This window comes from Euprymna scolopes, chromosome 39 (genome assembly GCF_053919585.1).
Source record: "Euprymna scolopes isolate OS-2025 chromosome 39, ASM5391958v1, whole genome shotgun sequence".
NCBI classification, from domain to species: domain Eukaryota; kingdom Metazoa; phylum Mollusca; class Cephalopoda; order Sepiida; family Sepiolidae; genus Euprymna; species Euprymna scolopes.
The window spans coordinates 63,001,781-63,025,722 of NC_136520.1; the positions used below are offsets into that span (position 1 = coordinate 63,001,781).

The following is a 23,942-nucleotide window of genomic DNA, read 5'->3' on the forward strand; positions in this document are numbered from 1 at the left end:
TCTGACGTGCGACGCAGATTGTATATCTTCATTGACGTACACATTGTCAATATAGGCCGATGTTGCGTCCTCAGTGGTCTTTTCCTGGGACAACACTGCATTTACAATGGTCTTCATGATTTGCGGTGCCACATTCAGCCCAAAGCCAAGTCGAGTAAGGCAGTATCTCTGACCCCGGAACCACACTGTCTGGAACGGCCACAATGTCTCATCCGCTCGCACTTGCAAATAAGCCTTCCGCAAGTCTACTATAGACACATTGGAGCACTTCTGGTGCCATTCTCTCATCTTGCTGGCGCACATGTCAGCATCGGCAGTGTACGTCTCAATGTACCTATTGAGTCCACGATAGTCCAGCACCGGACGAACTTTTTTGATTTGTTATGCTGGACTACCGCCATTAAGGGAATCAGACCCTTGGGTGGTCCCAGCTTGTTGGGGTATGGGATCAGCAATCCATCCTGGATCCATGCCTCAAGCTCCTTCTCGTATTCAGGGCCTTGTCGGGTATCGAGTACTCTGCAATGCTATTCTTGAGTTCGGTTGGCGCCCTTCCTTCTGTCCACTTCCACGATGCAGTCCATGCTTTTTGGTGATGGTCGTAATCCACCTTAAAATCAGGCCGATCAATGTGAACTGCAGCACACACTGGGGTTTCCAAAAACCGCACAGTCCCATCTCTTCCGATAACAACTCCCCCAGTGCCTTAATGGCATCATATCCCAACAGTACATCGAATCCCAGTAAATCCCCCCGCATCACCAGCACATTAATGTCTGCGGCCACACCAGAGTCTGTTTGGACTTTGACAGTTCCGGCTCCACAGCAAGCTTGCGTATTGCCACTTATTGTGGTTACTTTGATGTTCTACTTTGTCCAGTTTCGACACAACTTGGCACTCATGATAGTGTGTGAGCACCCGGAGTCGAGAAGAGCTGAACAAGGCACTTGGTCCACGTACACATTTATTGTCGGTTGCGCCTCAATTAAATCTTGTCCGGAGAACAGGGCGGCGGATTTGGATTTGGGATAAATGTCCATAACTACCACATTTGGAAACAGCGCGGGCGCCCCCGCCCCTTGTTAGTACAACTTCTTGCGAAATGGCCTCGCTGGTTGCAGCAGAAACATCTCCTGTTGGTTGTGGGTCTCATACTGGGACTCTTTTCAGCATCAGTCTTGGCTGCCTGCGCCATCATTACAACCGGTTCCCTCAGGTCCTCCTCATCTCTGATAATGGCTCGAGCGCGTTCCAGCAAATGTTCCATGGGCGTTACAGATACGCTGGTGGAAGCCCTCAACAGTTGCTTAACATGGATGGGAAGGCCGGCCACAAACGCATACGCCAGTGTCTGCTCTGACACTCCATTGCCAAATAGAACTGCAAGTTTCTTCAGCTCCGCAAAGAAGACGTCCACGGTTTCTCCTGGCATAAGCTTCCTAGAGGCAAATGTTTTGTAGGCCGTGCAGGGATCCATGGCAAATGCCTTGTATAAAGCATTTTTTATAGAGGTAACATCAGCCTTCTCCACGGCACTAAGTTGCTGATACACACCCAGGGCGCCTCCAGACAATCTCAGGGGAATCACGGTATGCACCCCCTTTACTTCACAGAGGTTGCAGGTCAGCTCAACCCTTTCAACCCAGTCGACAACAGAAGAGGATCCGTCGAATTCAGGTATCAGTCTTAAATCAAACTTTGCCCCAGCCATAGTTGTCCAGGAAAAGAGACAAAACGAAATCGCCGAAATAGCTTATAAGCTTCACCTTCACCGAGGTGCACGACTTATATGACCTTCACCTTCACCGAGGTGCGCGACTTGACACAAAAAAAACAACTTCTTAATCAACAGCTAACGCATGCGTCACTGTAACGTTCAATGACAACAACAACAACCTTATCACTCGACCTGCCTTTTATACCACTATCTCAATCCCTCCTCTTGCGCATGCGCCCGGAGATTCCTGACAACCTCGAGACTTCCGCTTATAAAAACCCAAGTTTTGTTGTCGCGCATGCATACACAAGGCACAAACACGTGGGTGTTTGTTTTATTGGTAAGTACTACAGTGACAACATGTACAGACCTGACCAGTTGTAGGTACTCCGTCACAAATCTGCACAGAGGCGACAGGAACCCTATCTTAACATTGCTTTTGTGCCTTCAGATGAGAGAAGCCAACTTCGGTTGGGGTTCTTGTGACTAAGCAGCCTTATTCAGAGAGAGCACTGCTCACCCAGTGTCTTGAGAAAGTGCTAGAAAAGGTGCACTAAAAATAGTCTGTCATACTACCACTGGTTAGTTTCCTGCGGCTAACGGTGGTTCATGTAAGCAGAAAGAAAACAAAAACGTATCTCCAAAAAGGAGTAAAATTCAATTTATGCTGCTGGAATGTACGCACTCTTCTTCACCCAACCGTCCAGAGAGCAGGACAGCGCTTGTCACTGCAGAGCTACAGAGACTTGATATAGATATTGCTGATCTATCAGAAACCTGTCTCTCAGAAGATCGAATGACAGAGATATCATTAGGCTACACTCTTGTCTGGATTGGTAAACCGGAGGGTATCCGTTGAAATGGTAGAGTCGGTTTTGCGATTAAAACATCCTTGGTTGATACTATAAAATTTTCTTCCAGTATCTGTGACCACATCATGAAACTTCGTGTTTCTCTCTCACACAAGAGATTCATCACTATTCTTTCGGTCTATGCACGTGAATGAAGATGACATCTTATGTTTCTATGAGTCTCTGCGCTCCGTTGTTGCATCTACACCAATTAATGAAAAACAATTCTTGGTGATTTCAATCCCTGTGTTGGGAAAGACTGTGAGAGCCGGAGTGCTCTTGGTCGCTATGGTATCGGTACCATGAATGCTAATGAATGATCACAAGTTGGTGAGAGGAAAGTTTAATCTACGAATCCGTAAGAAAGTTCATCATAGTGGCATTAAGGTGCCTAGCCGTATTGATGTCGCCAAGTTAAAGTTGCCCGAAGTTCAAAAGAGTAAGGCGGAAAAGCTTGATAATCTTGCATGTGATGGTACATTGGTGAATTTTAAGACTCAGGTTTATTCTGCTGATGCTCAATTTTATGGTTTCAAGAGGGATAAGAACAAGGACTGGTTTGACAACAATCTTGCAATTAATGATTTGCTGATGAATAAACAGACAATTTATGAATCTTTACTTCGTGAAGATCATTCTGATCATACAACTAATTTGCGACAATACAAAGAGGTCAAAGCCACATTGCAACGTGAGCTAAAAAAAATGAAAAACCAATGGTGGATGAATATAACGGAGCAGATCCAAAAGGCGTTTGACACAAAGACTTCGAAGGAATTTTATGGACTCCTGCGCCAAGTATTTGGTCCTCCTACATCTTAAATATCTCCCCTGATGTCGAAAGATGGTTCTGTTGTCATTAAGGATCCAGAAAATATCTTGAAAAGATGGCAAGAGCATTTTACTGATGTGTTTCACAGTCTCTCAGCAGTAGATGCTGATGCAATTGATAACCTACAACAATGTGATACTCAGAATGGATCGTTTTTCTAGTCTGGTTGGGGTGCAGTTGGCTATCGCACAAGGCAGTGGTGGCAAGGAACCTGGTTTGGATGGTGTCCCGGTGGAACTTCTTAAGATTGTAGGTGTGAATATCGCTAATGCTATCCTTTGTTATGTTGAGGAAATATGGGAAGGTGCTCCTGTTCCACGGGATTGGATTGATGGTGTCTTGGTGACCTTGTTTAAAAGAAAAGGGACAGAATAATGTTTGTGACCACTACCGTGGGATTATGCTCTTGGAAGCTGCGGGGAAAGTTCTCGCATGACTCCTATTAAACAGGTTACTGGAAGATATTTGTCCTAATGCTATTCCAGAGTCACAAAGTGGCTTTAGGTCTGGCAGAGGAACTATGGATATGATTTTTTCAGTCCGGTAAGTCCAGGAGAAATGCATTGAACAACAGATACCGCTGTATCAAGTGTTTTTGGATCTAACCAAAGCATTTGACAGGGATGCTCTCTGGTTGATCTTAGAGAAAATAGCGTGTCCTCCAACCTTTCTTAGAATATTCAAGGAACTGCACAGGGACATGAAAGTGAATTCGTTTCGCAACTATGGCAGTTGATTAATACACACGTTGAACTTCTAATCACACTAATGCAGTTGATACACATTGTCGTCGATCTTCTGAGCATACCTCTTTTTATTGTTCAAGCGTTCGTCATCAGCCAATCGGCGGCCAGAAAAACAGTCACGTGAGGCCTGACGTCATCGCTCAATAATCTTACAAACACCACAGCCGCCATTTTTAATTTCTGCCCTCCCTGTGATCCTCCCAGCAGGTAAGACAACACGCGCAGACATATGGTCGCTTTTTTCCTTCATTGTGTTCGACTTTACACCCCCCTGGTCTCAAGATCTCAGCCATGTCATCACGGCAATGGGGCATAGTTCGGATCCACATTTCATCATTGGATGATTCATCACTTTCGCTATTCGCCATTTGGGTTGTATCAAGGGCGGGCCGGACATCCCTCACATGCCGTGGAGTACCATCAACCAGCACAGCCTGCTCACTAATTATGCCAGTGATCCGTCCTCTTCTGAAACTGGTCGCACATCGGTTATTGGGAGGCCTTACCCAGACGGGGTCCCCTAACTTGTACCGTCCTTGTGTCCTCTTCTGATTAGGCAGGCAGGCGTCAATGCCCTTAACACGCACTCGATAGCAATGTATCGCATTAGCAGGTGCACTTTCAGCAGTCGTGTCATCCGTTGGTGTTGTATTGTACCTATATACTGCCTCTGCAATCATACATTGCTTCCTTGCTGCTATCCTCTTCACACTTCGGTGGCACCGCTCCGCTATACCGTTGCCACTCGGTACATACGCACACCTGTGTCTAAGCCGGATTCCCCACTCGTCTACGAAACGCCTGAATTCTCCGCTGCAAAAAGCTGTGTCGTTATCAGTGAGAATCTCTTCAGGTGGCCCCCGCTCGTAAAATATGGACTCTAATTGACGGATGCCACTAGCCGAGTCCTGTCTTGTTAATAGTCGACAGATCGCAAACCTCGTTGGTCCGCAATCGATCAGTGTGAGGAAATGCTGACCACCATAATGGGTTATGTCCATAACCAGTCGGCTCCAATTCTCGTCGACTTCCAGCCGACCTTTCTGCCATTTGGTGGGAGCAGGGTCGATTGACTGGCGTATTTGGCATTCCTTGACCACTGCTTCTACTTTGCTTTTGGACACTGACGGGTTGGTTAAGTGTACGAAATAATATGTCCGTCTCACTCCGGGGTGTCCACTATCATGGTGTACCTTCTTGATTTTATTCGTCTCCTCCACAGAGGCAGCACATGAAGACCCTGGTTCGGCTTCTTTCTCCAAATGTGGCAGAGATCTGCACATACGATAGTGCGGGAGCACCTGGAATCGAGGAGTGCTGAGCACAGTGTTTCGCTGATATATATCGGGATGATCGGCAGCGTCTCATTTAATTTCTGCGTGGGGAAGAGGTTGACGCTGACACCTTGTCCCCGGTTCCGTTTTCCGGACAGTCTTGAGCTCTATGGCCAGTTTTTTTACACCGGTAGCAGCGAACAGCCGTTGGTTGTTGCCGGCAGTTCCTTGCAATGTGGCCCTGTCCATTGCATCTGTAGCATATGATTCCACCACGTGGACCGGGTCCCTGATACGGTTTCTTATCATTCGGTGTGGACTGTGCAGCAGCAATTACTGGTTCCCTCATCTCGGAGTTATTCTTCATTACAGTCCTGGCCCGATCTACTAGGTCATTAAGGGGCAACGAATCTGCACTTGAGCTAGCTCGCAGTAGTTGCTTTGCTCCTGTTGGGAGTCCTGCTAGGAATTTGCATGCTAAGGCCCGCTCAGGCAATCCACCAAACAACACTGTCAACTTCGTCAGCTCTGCCAAGTACACGTCGACCGTTTCGCCTGGCCGTAAGGTCCTTGCATCAAGTTGCTCCCAAGCAGTGGTGGGGTCAATCGCAAACGCCTTGAACAGCGCCGCCTTGATTTTCTCGTAGTCCTGTTTGCCCTCATGGCTGAGCTGTTAATACAACGCAAAGGCGCCGCCGGACAAACGCAGAGGAACAACATGTTCAAAGTTTTTTACGCCAGACAAAAGGCAATGTAATTCCACCTTTTCCACCCTGTCAATTACCGGGGTCGATCCATCAAACTCTGGTATTAATTTGAGGTCAATTTTTCCCCATTACGCCGAAATAGCTTGAATTCGTTTCGCAACTACGGCAGTTGATTAACACACACGTCGAACTTCTAATCACACTGATGCAGTTGATACACACTGTCGTCGATCTTCTGAACATACTCCTTTTATTGTCCAAGTGTTCGTCATCAGCCAATCGGCGGCCAGAAAAACAGTCACGTGAGGTCTGACGTCATCGCTCAATAATCTTACAAAAACCACAGCCGCCATTTTCCATTTCTGCCCTCCCTATGATCCTCTCAGCAGGTAAGACAACACGCGCAGACACATGGTCGCTTTCTTCCTTCATTCTGTTCGACTTTACAGAAAGCTCGAGTCTTGTTTAACGGAAAATTGTCTGATGAAATCCCAGTTGACAATGGTGTCAAACAAAGTGACATTCCTGCCCCTACTCATGCGTTTCGAGATTGCGATATGTGTGTCATGTTAAAGTTTCTAACCACAGGTCGTATTTTTAATCTTAGAAGATTTAATGCCAGGCCAAGCTGCATCATCTCTTAGTAAAGGAGTTACTGGGTGCAGACAATGTTATTTTTGCCGCACATTGAGACTGATATGCAGCATGTAACCGATAGCTTTGCTGACTCCTGCACTGCCTTTGGTCTGAGGATCAGTCTGTCTAAATCAAAGGTGATGTTCATTCCTGCACCGGGCCAGTCATACGTGGAGCCGAACATCATGGTATGTGGTGCTAGACTAGGAGTAGTTGATTCATTTGTCTACGTTGGTAGTTCTTTGTTGAGGGATGGCTGTTTCGACACTGAAATCCGCAGACGAATTCAGAAGGCATCTGTAGCTTTTGGAAGATTGGAGAAAAGAGTGTGGTCTGATGGTAGCATCACAGATCGGACTAGGATCTGCGTTTACAAGACCTGCTAACCACGCTGTTGTATTCATCGGAGACATGGACATTGCATCACAGGCACATTAAATGGTTTGAACGATTTCACCAAAAATAGGACGTATCTTAAACATTAAGTGGCAAGCACAAGTACTCGATATTGAAGTCCTTGTGAGAACATGTTGCTCTAGTGTTGAGACTCTTGTAATCAGATCTCACATGCGTTGGGTGGGCCACTTGGTTCGAATGAAAGATTTTAGGCTGCAAAGACAATTGTTACGGGGATCTGGAAAATGGCAAGCACCCTCAAAACAAGCCTAGAGAGAGGTACAGGGACTCTACAAAGAATAATTTGAAAATCTTACAAATCGACATCGGCACATGGGAAGAACTTATTCTGCAAAGGCCGAAGTGGCGAAAGGTTGTACACGAAAGTTGTGATGCTCTAGAGAAAAGAAAGCAGGCCCACAGCAATCTGACGCGAGAGCTCAAAAGGTTTAATTGATGGTCTTCACCATGACACACAGAGCTGGAAATGCGACACTTGTGAACGAGTGCTTCTGTCAAAAGCTGACTACAGCAACCACCATACGTCGCACAAATCTCCTGTTCAGGTCAACTTTGCGCATATTAGTCCGAACAAAACGCTCTGTTTAATATGCAGCAAAGTTTGCAAGTCTACTGCTGGTTTGAGAAGACATGTGATTGTTCATAGGAATACCCTTCAAACTCCAGAGGAAGTCAACTCAGTGGAAATTGCTCAATTTGTATGTCACATTTGCTTCAAGATGTACAAATCTGCGGCGGGAGTGCAGAGTCATCTGAGATGGCATGGATGACGAGATTGGGAGAACTCAATGTGACGGCGATCATCTGGAAAGATGCAGCAATCATCATCGTGCGTATATATATATATATATATATATATATATATATATATATATATATATATATATATACTCACGCAAATATACATGCATACACATACATATATACACATACGGACACCCATATATATATATATATATATATATATATATATATATATATGGATGTCCGTATGTGTATATATGTATTTGTATGCATATATATTTGCGTGAGTATGCGTATATATGTGTGTGTATGTATGTATATATATATATCTGTGTGTATATATGTGTATGTATATATGTGTGTATATATATATATATATATATATATATATATTTGTGGGTTTATGTGTATATATTTGTGTAAGTTTCTATGTGTAAGCGTATATATGCGTGTGTATGTATATATATATATATATATATACATGTGTGTATGTATATATATATATATATATATATATATATATATATATATATATATATATATATATATATATATACTGGCAGGCCGCCCGGTCGTAAAATCCGCTTTAAATATATTTTTATTGAATGCAGATTTTTCATTTATTATAAACAGAAAGACGACCTGATATTATTGTAGCTCTTTTGTTAAAACTGCAAAAGTATTTATGTACGAGTAAGCTAGCAGAGACTCCCGCTGTAGCACGGGCATAAAATACGCTTAAGTATGATATTTTAATTTATGCAGATTTCGTATATATTATAACAGAGAAAATTTCCTATTGATTATTATATATTATTAAGTTTTGATTAAAAAAAATAAAAAAATATATCCATATGACTTGGGTGCATCAATTTAATCGAAAACGAAACCCAAACTTATCAATAAAATTATGTATATATGAAACTTGAGTTCCTTCAGCTATAATCGAAACTGAAACTGAAACTTAGGAAGAATTCGTGGTAAAATTATTTAATAGAGAAATAGATGACTTGAAAGGCATGAGCTATAATCAAAACCGCAATGTAAAACTTGAGAAAAATTCTTTGTAAAATTATTTATTACAAGCAATACAAGTACATAACAATTACACTATTCGGATTTAAACGTGTCACAGAAAAAACACACACGCAGTTGTATTTACATATAAATTATAATGCCATTATATATACATATATATGATCTCCGTCGATTTTCGACGTATGAGACTCCGACAATTGACCTGAAGGTCTAGAACTCAGCGTGTCGACATTCACTTAGACGTATGTGGCACTTTAGTCCTGCTAGAGACTTGCAATGGCGACCGCAGTGGTGACAGACATATAAATGCGAGAATTTAGCTCCACACTGCTCAGAATTATTTTTTGACTTGACTCTCGCTTCTTTTAGTTTTTTCGATGCAAAACGCCGAGAACTCCTTGATTTTTCTGTCACACATTTCTATCCACTTCCTTCTGTCTTTTGCAGTTAGCTCAATGTTGTTATATTCAATAAAAACATTTAAAAAATACATATATATATATATATATATATATATATATAAATGTATACATATAAATATATACATATATAAATATATATATAATATATATACATTATGTATCTATATTTGTATATATATATATTACATATAATATATATATTATAAAAATATATTACTTATATACATTATATATTATATAGATATTACATAGATTATATACATCTTATAAATTATATGTATAAATTATGTGTATGTATATGCAAAAGAATATATATATATATTATATATATATATTATATATATTGTTATTTATATATTTTATATATATTGTAGTATATAAGTATATTATATGTATATTGTATATCATATATATATATATAAGAATGCATCATATATATTATACATATATATATATTATATATATATATTATATATGTATATTATATATATATATTATACATATATATATATATTACATATACATTTATATATTATACGTATGCATATAATATATATTTTACATGTATATTTATATTTCTTCATATATAATAATATTATGAATGTACTCCATATATTACATATATTTTATTTATATGTCTATATTATATATATTATATATACATATTTATATAATATATATATTAATATATATATATATTATATAAATATATTATATATAATATATATATTAACATTGCATATATACAATGAAGATATTAAATATATATTATATATAAATAATATATATACTAGCATAAGTACCCGTCGTTGACTGGGTTCAAAAACAACCTACAGAAAATGGACTCTGATTTATGAAAGTATGATAGCTTATGAAAATGAAGGGTTGTAAAGAGATAGCTTCGAATTTGGGGGTATCAAAATTAAAGCAAAATATGATGAAAGTAAAAATAAAATAGATAAACACCATAATTTATTATACCATACCTATTCACACTGAAACACTTATCACAAGTGATAAACTTTGTGACATATTCTCATTTTTTGGAGGTCAAGCGCGAACGAACACCCCATAATTGTATTATACCATATTTCTTCCAACTGAAACATAATTATCAAATTATCATCAACATTCTAATCCACATTTGTCATCAATTGAAATGAATGGCTCTCGTCTTCAGGAGGCCTCAAGTTTTGACAAGCTTCTGGGCTTGACCATTACTCCTGATCTTAAATGGAACACATATATCAAATCTGTTGCCAAGGCCGCTGGAAAAATGGTGGGATCTTTCTATCGATCCAGTAGATATCTCACTGCTGATGCTATTTTCTATCTATATAAGAGCCAGGTACGTCCAAGGATGGAATACTGTTGCCACATCTGGGCAGGAGCTGCTAGAAAGGACTTGTCCTGCCTTGATAGAGTTCAAAATAGACTTCGTAGCCTCGTAGGAGATGTCCTTTTCTCCTCCTTGCAACCGCTATCTCACAGAAGAGATGTTGCGAGTTTGTCTCTGATGTATCGTTATTTTCATGGAAAGTGTTCAACTGAGCTTCAATCTATGGTCCCCCCTCGCCAAACTTTCACAAGAAACACTCGTCTAGCTGTAAACACTATCAATAATTTCCCCCACTCTTTATCTGTGCCTAAACCTAAACGTAGATTCCATGAACAAAGCTTCTTTCTTAGAACTGCACGCCTGTGGAATTGTCTTCCGTTTTCCTGCTTTCCGGCTGACTACAATATGGTTGTGTTCAAGTCTAAAGTAAATAAGTTCTTGATGAGCCGTTCCATATAAGTTATTAAATTTACCAAATTTTCATTACTAATGATTACTATATTGACCAATTTCTACTGTACACTCTTTAACCCTTATCCTTGAGTGGCCTCTGGGCCTTGATAATGTGGTGATGCCTTTGTAAAAAAAAAGAAGAAAAAGTATACTTACGCAGATAGATATGAAAAGTCTTTATTAAAGTCTGTGCCTATTTCCATTCTATGGAGGCCAGGCCCGAACGCAGGCGCCACAACTTTATTATACCATCCCAATTTAAGTTAAAACATACTTATAAAAGTATTATTATGTACATCTATATCAAAAACACTTGTAAACGTTTTTTTTTATCTTTAAATTTTTTATTTCCATACTTTGTGCACCAAGCGCGTACGCAGACCCCACAATTTTAATGAATCATCATTATGCCTCATCAAACATATCCATTCCTGTGTCTCGATACATCTTCTATCATTATATGTGATCAGTTTTCTATAATAGTCAACCATATAGGAGCATATACGTAGTCAGCCATATAGGAGCCTATTCGTGACCAGACACACACACAGACGTTCAGCTTTATATTATAGATTGTATATATTGTTTATATATTACATATTACATGTATACTATTTATATATTATATATCATACATATTATATAAATATACGTTATTTATGTTATATATGATATTTTTTATTTATTATATATATGTTGTAAACATATATATGTTATATATTTTATATATTGTATATATATTTTATATACATTATATACACATATATTATATATATTTTATATATTATTAATATATTTGATATGTTATTAATATATTTTATATATATATTAAAAAAATATACGTATATATATTATATATATTATATATATTGTTTCTATATTTGTAGTATATTACATATACATATTTTATATATATTATATATATCATATATATTATGAATATATATCTATATATTATATATATTATATATATATTATAAATATATTATTTACATTATATATATTTTACATATATTATATTTATTCTATATATAAAATTTATATAATATATATATTATTTGTATATATATTATATACATATTATATCTCTACATATATATATATGTGTGTATTATACATATTATATAGATATATTTTATAAAGTATATAGATATATTTTATTTATTATTTATATATATCATTAAAAATATTATATATAGATATAATTATAAAATATGATATGTATGATATATATTATATATGTATTATATATATCATATGTATTATGTATATACTATATATATATATATCAGATATATAATATATCATGTATATATTATATATTTTTATATATATCATAGTCCATATAATATATAGATTTTATGTGTCATGTATATATATATATATATATATATATATATATATATATATATATATATTATACATCTTCATATATATTCTATATAAATATATATATATGTACATTGTCTATATATATTTATATTATATATATATGTCAGTTATATATATATACATATATATACATATATACATGTTCATATGTATTTTATATAATTATATGTATATTATATATATCATATATATGTATATTTTATATATATTGTATATATATATATTATATGTATATATATACATTGTCTATATATATTTATATTTTATATATATTTAAGTTATATATATATTATATGTATATATATATATATACATTGTCTATATATATTTATATTTTATATATATGTAAGCTATATACATATATATTATATGTATATATATACATTGTCTATATATATATTTATATTTTATATATATGTAAGTTATATATATATATATATATTATATGTATATACATTGTCTATATGTATATATATATATATATATACATTGACTATATATATTTATATTTTATAGATATGTAAGTTTTATATATATATATATATATATATATATATATATATATATATATATATATATATATATATATATATATATGTCTTTTGCTTCCTAGAGCGTCTGCTTTCTTTCGCCAAACATTATTTGACCAATAGAAACGAAGAATTTAGCGACGTGCGCTGAAAGACAAACAAAAAAAAAGCAAACAAAATTGGCCATCCCCTACGCCCATTTCACATCTTTCTTTTACTCGCCTTCTTTTGCCAGAATTCGCGTCGAGTCGCTCTCTCCTCCTCCTCCTCCTCCTCCTCCTCACCTTACTCCTCGTGTATGAATCCATAACGCGTTCCCTTGTTTTATTCTTTTTTTTTTTTTACTTCCTTCATTAACGTGCGAAGTAAAAACATTTACTCGAGGTCTCTGTTCTCGACCAGCTTGTCACGTGTAGTCGTGATTATTTATTCGCAAGAACAGCATTCCTGGCCTAATGTAGCACTTTCTCTTTCTCTCTTTCTAAACTCATAACGTAATTAACACGGACGTTTTTTTTTTTTGTCTTTGTTTTTAATTCGTCATCGTCACCGACACAGCTTACACCATCGTATTACCACTTCCTTGGAATAAGCTATTATTAGTTTTAATGATTTAGTGAACCCGAAGAACCTAATCAACCTCGAGAAGGCAACAGTTTTCAGTTGTTTGTGGATGACTTCGGTAGGAAGATCGTAATCGGCGTGTGTTCGGACGACCACGCCATCAACCAGTTCATTAGGGAATAACAAGCACGGAATTAATCTGCGCCGTTTATAACTGCGTGGTCAACGCGGAAGACGTTTTTTCAAACTATAGCCTCATTAACCAAACGGAACCATGAACGACCAACCTTACAACCGTCGTTGGAACAACTAGAAAAGAAAGAAAAATACTAAACAAAAATAACATAAAATAAAGCAACGCCAGCAAATAAACACACGGGATCTTTGTTTGCGAGTCTATAGATATATTTATATATAAATACAAAGTTGTTTTTTTTACACATAGTTTTCATTCAGTGTTTGGACGGATTTACCGCGGATGAAGTTAATTTTATTTACCACGGCTTTTTACAAATATATGGCGAAATAACTTTGATTACACCAGCAAAAAATAAACCCTAATTTTTTTTTTTTTTTTTTTTTTTTTTTTTAATGATTTTGTAACAACAAAATCAACGTTGTTGTATTTTTAATATTTTGGTGTATAAAAAAAAAAATCTATTTACAAAAGCAAAAAACAAAAAGAAAAACACGGCTTCCATGGATTAAAAATTTCAACATGACTCATCATTATATTTGTCGTTATGGAGTCTTGATGCTCGCATAATGACCACAGGAAAATTCTTATTTAAAAATCAATAACCACTTTTTTATTTTTTTGAATTTTTTTTTTTTTTTTTTTTTTTGTTACTTTCCAATTATTTCCATCGGTAAGTTTATAAAATAACTTTCTCCACATAAAAATAATTTAATACGTTTTTAATTAAATTTTTATCGTTTTTTATTTGATTTACGTGAGATCTAAACGTCCCCTTTTATAAATTGAGTCGATGTTTGTGTTATTTTGCTACGAGCAAAATACACCATTCCATATAAAGGCGACCATTTAAAAAGAAAAAAAATCAACTTCAGGAGTAATAATACCTTACTCGTATGTTAACTATGTATATAAATCTATACATAAACCTTAAAAGAATCGTACAGTTTTTATAACATTTCAACTTTCAATACGTTTTTTTTATGGATAAGATTCTCACGTTCATCATAAAAAATAAGTGTTGTTTATTTTACTGTTATTTTTAACGTTGATATGATTTGGAAACAAGTTTTTGTGCCCTAAAAAAACATCAGTTTGCTAGTATTTATTCGTCCTTAAATATTCGGGCTGCCGTAGTGTACGCCTCCAGTCAACCGCACATCTATGTCTGGACATGGGAGACGATCTTCGGTCGGTATATAGCAACAAAACACCGTCGAGCGAGCCAAATCAAAAGAAATCACGAGAGGACGATTACCTGCCGCCCAGCCACCCCACAAGCCACCAAACTGATCCGGCCGGTGGCCTGTCTGACTGTAGCGAGAGTTCTTGGTCAACGGAAGATTCCTGTGGAACCGGCCGTGGTCATCCACACGGCAGTCGGAAACGTAAAAGCCCACCCCCGGGTTCGTCTGCTGCGACGACCGTCGTTTTGCCAACGGTCACCACACAGATTCCTAGACAACGCATGGCGGCCAACGCGAGAGAACGGGACCGTACACACAGTGTGAACACGGCGTTCGTTACACTACGGACATTGATACCCACGGAACCAGCCGACCGTAAACTCTCCAAGATAGAGACTTTGCGGCTGGCCACTAGTTACATTGCACACCTGAACACCGTCCTCATGGTCGGCTCGGACTGCATTGATCAGCCGTGCATAAAACACCAGGCCATGATGCGCGGCCACGATATGCCGAAACCAGTGTGCACTTTTTGTTTAAGTGCTTCAAGAAATCGAACAGTAAGTATAAATTTCTCTTAACATTTATTTTCTCGCCATTTAATTTGGATGTTTCTTTCGGGTCGGGATCAAAGTGTAGTACCTGTTCAGGCAGATACAGCAAGCAAAGACCATTATTGGGGGCAACCCCACATATAAGACCTTGGTCAATGTAGGGGCAATCCTTCATACCAATTGTCACTATCGAGCTCCCCTACTCCCCGGGGAGTTGGTCCCCATTCCCCCTTCACTCGTCACATTAAAAATCGGCCATGTGCCTAATTTGCTCGGTGGGGGAGCAAATAAATACCGTGTTGTTCGGATTATTCGGACTACTAATCTCATCTCAGATGCTATCACGTTTCGGTAGATGTAACCCTCCCCTCCCCCGACCTTCTCCTGATGTATCTTTCTGTCGAACTCTGGAACCGTTCTCTCGAACTCGGGAATCCTTTGCTGACCCGTGGTAAAATTCATTTCTAAGTTACACTTCTGCTGGAGGTTGAAGGTTCAATCCCCGATGCTGGCGACACTCGGAATACAACTGCAAATTACTTAGGACTAGAATGGCTGACGGTACGAAAGCGTTTTATCCGGGTTCTGTTAGAAATTGCGTGCAGATTCCCACGTTTGACAGAAAGATTCCTGGGTTCAGCAAGTAACACCTAAAGAAGGTCGGACATTACATCGACCACCGAAACACTGTGAAAATAACACTCAAGATGAGAACATCAGCTCGAAGAATCCAATAATACAAATACTTAGATGTCATTTACATTATGTTTCAGCCGATATAATCTCCAACCTTATTCAGGAGTTCTTGACGAACTGGACGGAACTCAATATTTTGACAAAATGTTCCTAACAGAGATCATGTCGACCGAAACGTAGTGAGAATACCATTGAAGATGTGTCAGAATACGCCATATAATAACGATGTCTTAATCCTTATCTAAAAATAAAAATCCAGAACAAAACATTCTTGGTAATCTCCAAAAATACCGTTAGGGCTTACAACATGGCCGCCAGAAGAGTCAACAAAAAACTGCGAATAAAATATATAAAACTCGTAATTTCTGTTTTTAAAGTGGGTTGTCAATTTTCTTTATGAAATATACTTCCAAAATAAACTATTACAGTCGTTTAAAACATAATAGAAGTATTATTTTTTATTTTTTAAAAACAATGTTTACAAAATGTCTACGAAAAAACATTTATTTTTAATGGTACAAAGGTTAATTTTTTTAATGGTACAAAGGTTTATTTTTATAATGGTAAAAAGGTTTATTTTTTTTATAATGGTAAAAAGGTTTATTTTTTTTATAATGGTAAAAAGGTTTATTTTTTTTATAATGGTAAAAAGGTTTATTTTTTTTATAATGGTAAAAAGGTTTATTTTTTTTATAATGGTAAAAAGGTTTATTTTTTTTATAATGGTAAAAAGGTTTATTTTTTTTATAATGGTAAAAAGGTTTATTTTTTTTATAATGGTAAAAAGGTTTATTTTTTTTTATAATGGTAAAAAGGTTTATTTTTTTTTATAATGGTAAAAAGGTTTATTTTTTTTTATAATGGTAAAAAGGTTTATTTTTTTTTATAATGGTAAAAAGGTTTATTTTTTTTTATAATGGTAAAAAGGTTTATTTTTTTTTATAATGGTAAAAAGGTTTATTTTTTTTATAATGGTAAAAAGGTTTATTTTTTTTATAATGGTAAAAAGGTTTATTTTTTTTATAGTGGTATACAATTTTTTTTAATCCTCATCCTAACCTCGTATAATCTTAATCTAACATAGTTTTTGCATTTGTACGAGACAAAAATAGTTAACAATCGAGAAATCGTAAACAAAAACAAAACGGTTATATCAAAAAGTTAAGTACGCAAAGTTAAGACGCCGAAGATGGACTCATGAAAGGAAATCCAAAACTATACGGAATTAATTTATTTAAAACATATTTTAGTTTTAACACTTTCTTGTGTTATCATAAAACAGTAAAATAAACTTATACGTTTTTTTTTTTTTTACATTTCTATATCTTTTTTCTTTTATTTTAACATTTGTGTTATCATGAAAAAAAACCTAGTGATAATTTTTATTCACATTTCAATTTCATTTTAATGGTATCTTTTGGGTTTGTATTACTGTACACATAGATTCGAAACTGGATATATTTTTGTGTTTTTATTCAATGTAACATGTTTATTCAGCTCGAAAAACATGCATTACCGATGTATTGGAAAATTACAAAATTGCGCACAACACTCTCTTTAACATGGTAAGTTCGGGAAAAGGTGTTATAAATAATAAACTAGACAAAATACTATTAAAAACACCGAATATATGTCAACTCATGTCACATTATCATATAATCAGCGAATTTCTAACAGTATTTTGTCTAGTTTATTATTTATAGCATCTTTTCGTGAACTTACCGTGTTAAAGAGAGTGTCGGGCGCCATTTTGAATTTTCGAATACATCGGTAAACACTGTATGCTTTTCGAGCTGAATAAGCATGTTACATTGAATAAAAACACGAAAAATTTATCCAGTTAGGTAGAAAAGTAACTTATCTTGCCTTTGATAACATTTTTTTTTTTTATATTTGTTTTTTGACAACTTTTTCGAATCTATGTGTACAGTAATACAAACCCATTTATAGAAATGTAAAAAGTTTATTTTTTATTTCATGGTAAAACAAGAAGTGGTTCGATATAGTTTCGTTTTATACTTAGTGGCTTCCATTCCATATTTACATAAACTGAGTCCACTTCCGGCGTTTTAATAGTGCATACTAAACTTTTGGACATAAACAAAAATAGCGGCTGAAACTACTAAACTTATGGGATCCTGTTAAAAATACAAGTAATATTTACTTTATAACTAACCCTCGTAAAAATCACACGTAATTGCGAACTTCAGGGATTATCTTGATCGCCTGTGTGTGTATGTGTAAGACATTTTTTCTCGAAATAACAGTTTAATTAAAAAGATTTTTAATTTTCACATATTAAAACTATACAGGTCGGTAGAGAATTTAATTCCACCACGTTTTGCTATGAAGGATTTGTTGTTTTCAATTTTTTGTTTACAAATTCTCGGGTGTTAACTAATCTATACTTTACCTTTCATATAATTTAGTGACGTCTGCCATTTTACATTTTTTTTTTTTTTTTCGATTTTCAAATTTCGTATCGTCTATTAACTCTGAAGCACTCAGGACTGACCACAGGATATCTATCAAAACTTTAGACCGGCTCCGTCAGTACTGAAATCTTATAATCTTAATTTATCATAAGCGTCAAATTCTAAAATAAAATTATATTCATTAAACGCGACAAAAGCACTGGGTGTGACCTCCATCGCTGACCTTTTTAATTTTTAGCAAATGTCCAGAATATTTAACAGTTGAAAACGTATAAATAAACAAATAAAATATAAATAACTTAAATATAAATAATCCATAGCAAACATAATACAATTAAAAGGTACTTATGCGCTTATTGTACCGCGCTAAAATAACGTTATTATTTAGAAAACAATGGGGAGAGAGTGTTTTGTAACTATTCTGTACTTTGACCCATAACAATTTGATAAACAGATATAATGAAACTTGAAAAATAGCATTTGAAAATAATAGCGCGTTACGAAAAGTGCACTCAATTAAAATCTTGATACTCATTCACTTATTGATCCGTGCTGAAATAATAACGCTATTATTAAAAAAAAGCCGTTCTTAACATGGGGAGGGGGTGTTTTGTACATATTCTTGTACATATATTGAATAAAAAAAAACATATAATAAACCTTTGATTAAACGTGGAAATAGATTTTAAAAAATAGCGCGGATCACTCTCTGCATTAGCACCAAAATCTTTACCGACCTGTACAGTTTTAACGTGTGGAAACAAAAAAAAAATTTTCTTACTAAATTTTATTTCAGTGTTCGGATGTCCATGTGACATGCGAACACAAAATGGCTGCCGAAGTGATGGCTTAAATTCTGTTAATTTCACGCTGAAAAGATATTCAAAAAAGGTTTACACTTCGATAAGTACCAACTAAAGACACCTTTTAAGAAGTATATATATATATATATATATTTTTTTTTTTTTACGTATAGGTATTCGGGTCCGTTTTGAACGAATATCACATTTAAAATTATCGCTGTATCGTAGTTTTATGATACTATGACCTTTAGTATCCAATGTATTCTATTATAGTTTTCAATGGTCGCCATTTTTTTTTTCACAGTTGACGATACAAACCTAAGCGAACTTTTGCTTTTACTGTTATTTTCACCCCAAATAAGGCACAGTGCAGCTGTGACTTTAGTGTCTACTATTTGGGACCTCATTTACAGGGATACTATGTCGAGAGTTGAGCAGCGAGATGTCTGCTCACATAGCACTTGAACCTCTACATATTAGCACAGTCAAGAAAACAGGGAACCGGAGGGAATTCCAAAGTTTAGCAGTTCTAGGAAAGAAGTTATTTTAGTAGTAGGCTTTCCGGCATTTAGAGATCTCTCTAATGTAGGGGTGTGATTTTGCTGCGTGTCTGGGTTTGTCGGAGGGTATCTACATCGACACAGAGATACCACATTTCGGCGATGGAACAGGGAGTTTGGTGGCTAGTGCGGAACCTACCAGGTTGGCGACTTTTTTTTTTTAACCCTGTCTAGCAACAAGAGACAAATGGCAGATCCACCAGTCCAGATCTGACAACAATACTCCTGCATTGGCGAATAATGGCTTTGTAGAGGCACAGGATACTCTCAGATGTGAATAACCTTCTAGCACGGTAGAGAGTCCACCTTCTTTGCAGCAGCCTTGGCAATGTCCTCAATGTATTTGTTCTAATTCATGTTTCCTGGAAGGCTTGAGATTTTGAACGAAGTACATTCCGATAGTGTATCATTAACCATAGCAATTAGTGGTTGAAAATGTTACTTGTAGTTGGTAAAGGAAATAAGCTTAGTCTTAGTAGCATTGAACGTTACCATTGATTCACAGCCCCATTCCACTTCAGACTTGAGGTCTTTATGGTTTTAGCCATTTTCTTAGCTATGTCTTCATTCATTTTCCCCTCGTGTTTGTTAAAAAGCGAAGTGTCATCAGCATATATATCCATATCGGAGACTATTTTATCAGGGAGGTAATTTTTGAATATCAGGAATAATAAAGGTCCCAAGATCGACCCCTGTGGCATACCCGCGTTTATATCATATATTATATCGTTTTGACGTATGACTATCTAAGTAACGTTCCTTATATGTCTTGTTTGAGCTGAACAAAGGTTAAAAAAAAGACTTTTCTTAACTTGGTCTATGAAAAAGAGATTGTTACATTATCTAATTTTAATTTTTGTCCCATTCAAGAGTTTCCTTTTTGGGGGGAGCTGGATGTACTCTACTTTAAAAAAAAACAACTTTGTCTAAATTTGCCCTCGCGGAAAGACAAGTAAATCTGGACTAAATACACGAACATTGGAAAAAAACTATGAATTAAAAATTATTGGTTTCCACACGTTAAGAGAGAATTTAGCTCTACTGCGTTTGGTATGAATTTATTTTTTTGTTTTATATTTTGTTTACGAGGTTTAACCGTCAGCTATTACGTACTCTATAAAATCGTAGCTGTTAAATATTTTAGAAAAGCGTTTTATCAAACTAAAAACATATATTGAAGCTGTTAGATATTTTAGAAAGGCGTTTTGTCAAAAAAATATATTGAAGCTGTTAGATAGTGTGAAAAAAAGTTATATATATATATATATATATATATATATATATATATATATATATTAGATATTTAAGAAAATCGTTTTGTTGACAAAAGAACATATTGAAGATGTTAGATATTTTAGAATATATTTTTATCCAAAAGTTTATTAAATTTGTTAAATAGTTTAGGAAATTGTTTTGTTGAAAAATATATTGAAGTTGTTAATCATTTTACAGTATAGTTTTATCCAAAAAGATTATTAAATCTGTTAAATATTTAAAAAAATCGTTTTGTTGAAAAATATATTGTTGCAGTTAAATATACGAACATCGTTTTGTTGAAAATATATTGAAGTTGTTAGATATTTTAAAATATAGTTACAAATTTTTACTTGTTCCATTATTATTTTTCTCATATTCGTTTCAAGTTAAGCCAAACAGATTCAAATTATAAAATAAACCTAAAATAAATGATTAAATTAATAATAATAATAAAATTATTTTAGAAAAATGAATTTGGCGTAAACAATAATTTTTTTTTTTTTTAGGTGTAGGGTGCTTTAAAAATATAATCAAATTTAATAAAGAAAAAAAAACAGTCTTTACTCATCTTAATTATGAAAATTAATCGGATTTGTTTAATATCTTGTTTTCAAAGCAATTATTATTTCCCAACATCAAAATATCAATCACTAAATCCATATTTAAGAAAAAAGCATTTCTATCAACACTTTCCAATTACAAAATAAAACATTCATTAAAAAAAAAACAATTATTATTTTAAAACATCAAGATATCAACCATTAAATCCATACTTAATTTTAAGAAAAAAAGCATTCAGAGAGTGCATATTTTAAAATATATTGAAGTTGTTAAATATTTTGAAATGTAGTTTCATCCAAAAAGTTTATAAATCTGTTAAGTATTTTAGAAAATCGTTTTGTTGAAAAATATATTGTTGCAGGGAAACACAAGTACATCGTTTTGTTGAAAACATATTGAAGTTGTTAGATGTTGTTTTTTGTTTTGGTTTTAGCGATATGTTTTGAATGAATTCAATTATTTACGAAAGTGCATTTTTACCTAAATGCGAGTTGGGAATAAGTTTCCCTTTTAACCAATTTGGTACCCCCACATGGAGAGCGGTATATATATTATTTTTAAAATGTAATTATCCACTGACACGTGTTTTGTCGTCTACGACTCATCAGAGTGGCTGTATCTTGCGAGATTCGAAATCGGGACCCAACGGCAATGAGCCTAAACCCTTACCCCTGGACCATCTCGCCAACTGTCTGGATTGTTAGATATTTTAAAATATAGTTTTATCCAAAAAGTTATATTGACGCTGTTAGATAAAGATAGAAGTGTTTGGTATAAATTATTTTTTTGTTTTATATTTTGTCTGCGAATTTGCGACTGTTATTAATTTTGCATTCTAGCTCAACTTTACGATATAAAATTGTTTACCTGTAAAAATGGCCCATTCAAAATTAGGATCCCTTTACAGAAGCTTTTAAATCCTAACAATTTTCGAATGGATATTATTTCCTGACAAATAGAATTCTTTCTCGTTGCTGATTTTCCACCTTCCAGAGAATTATAAATGTATCTTGAATACTTTCTCCCAACTGTCATAATTAATTTGGATTTTTTTGTTTTTGTTTCTAACGGGTGGGTTTACTAGTCGTGTACGACATATTAAGGTGCTACAAATGTACGACAAAGCACAAAAACTACTGCTTTCGATACTTAGGTCAATAACAAGAAATGGGCGATTTTCATTTAGAGACTGGTATGCTTTTTTTTTTTTTTTTTTCGCTTAAAACATTTGTAATATATTTTAGAGAATCGTTTTGTCAGAAATATATTGAAGCGGTAATATCTGTCTTATATTCTATAAAAGTAAGATAGATATTACCGTTTGTGTATGTGTGTGTGAAGACGCTTCTCAACCTATATACTCAACGAATTTTTAATCTACAGACTTGAAATTTGATATATACTGTATTCAGACATGTGGAAAACTTTTTAATTCGATTTCATCCGGAAAAAAGCGCTGCTAAGGGTAGAAAATTGAAAAATTGGTATGTGGATTTTTATGTTCGTCAACTCTTTCACAACTGCGCATGCGCGAATCGTTCTTATTATGTTAAGAATAAGTAGGTTTGAAAACACTTTTTAAAGATCGTTTCAAGCCATCTTAATGGTTATCATATTTGATTCACTGTCTTTATGATTAGGCCTCGATCTCAGGTCAAGTATTCAAGTATTTTTTCTTTTACTTACAAGAAGTGAATTGTTTAGAAAAAAAACATAATATTCGTATGCAGCACGTCTAATTTTTTTTTTTTTTTTTGCTTGAAATTTTTAAGCAATTCAACGTTATTTTTGTCTTTTCTGAAATCATTTTGTTGAAAAAATTCTATTGAAGTCGGGAGATATTTTAGATTATTGTTTCATCCAAAATGTTATGCTATAACAGAAAATCGTTTTGTTTTTTTGTTTTTTTACTAGATTACATTAAAACTGTTAGATATTTAAAAAAATTGTTTATCGAAAAAACTATATTGAAATTGCTTCATATCATAGAAAATCGTTTTGTTGAAAACAATTATATCGAAATTGTTGTA

General features: G+C 34.8%; 1 protein-coding gene across 1 annotated transcript in view; it reads left to right on the plus strand.

Annotated features, from left to right (window-relative positions):
- The first annotated feature begins 14,241 nt into the window (after window positions 1-14,241).
- Window positions 14,242-23,942, plus strand: part of LOC145263812 (uncharacterized) — a 214,604-nt gene continuing 204,903 nt past the window's right edge. The window contains exon 1 of the mRNA XM_080120876.1: window positions 14,242-15,606. Coding sequence (XP_079977002.1) covers window positions 15,034-15,606 — 573 coding nt within the window. The 5' untranslated portion in view covers window positions 14,242-15,033. The remainder of the gene's footprint in view (window positions 15,607-23,942) is intronic.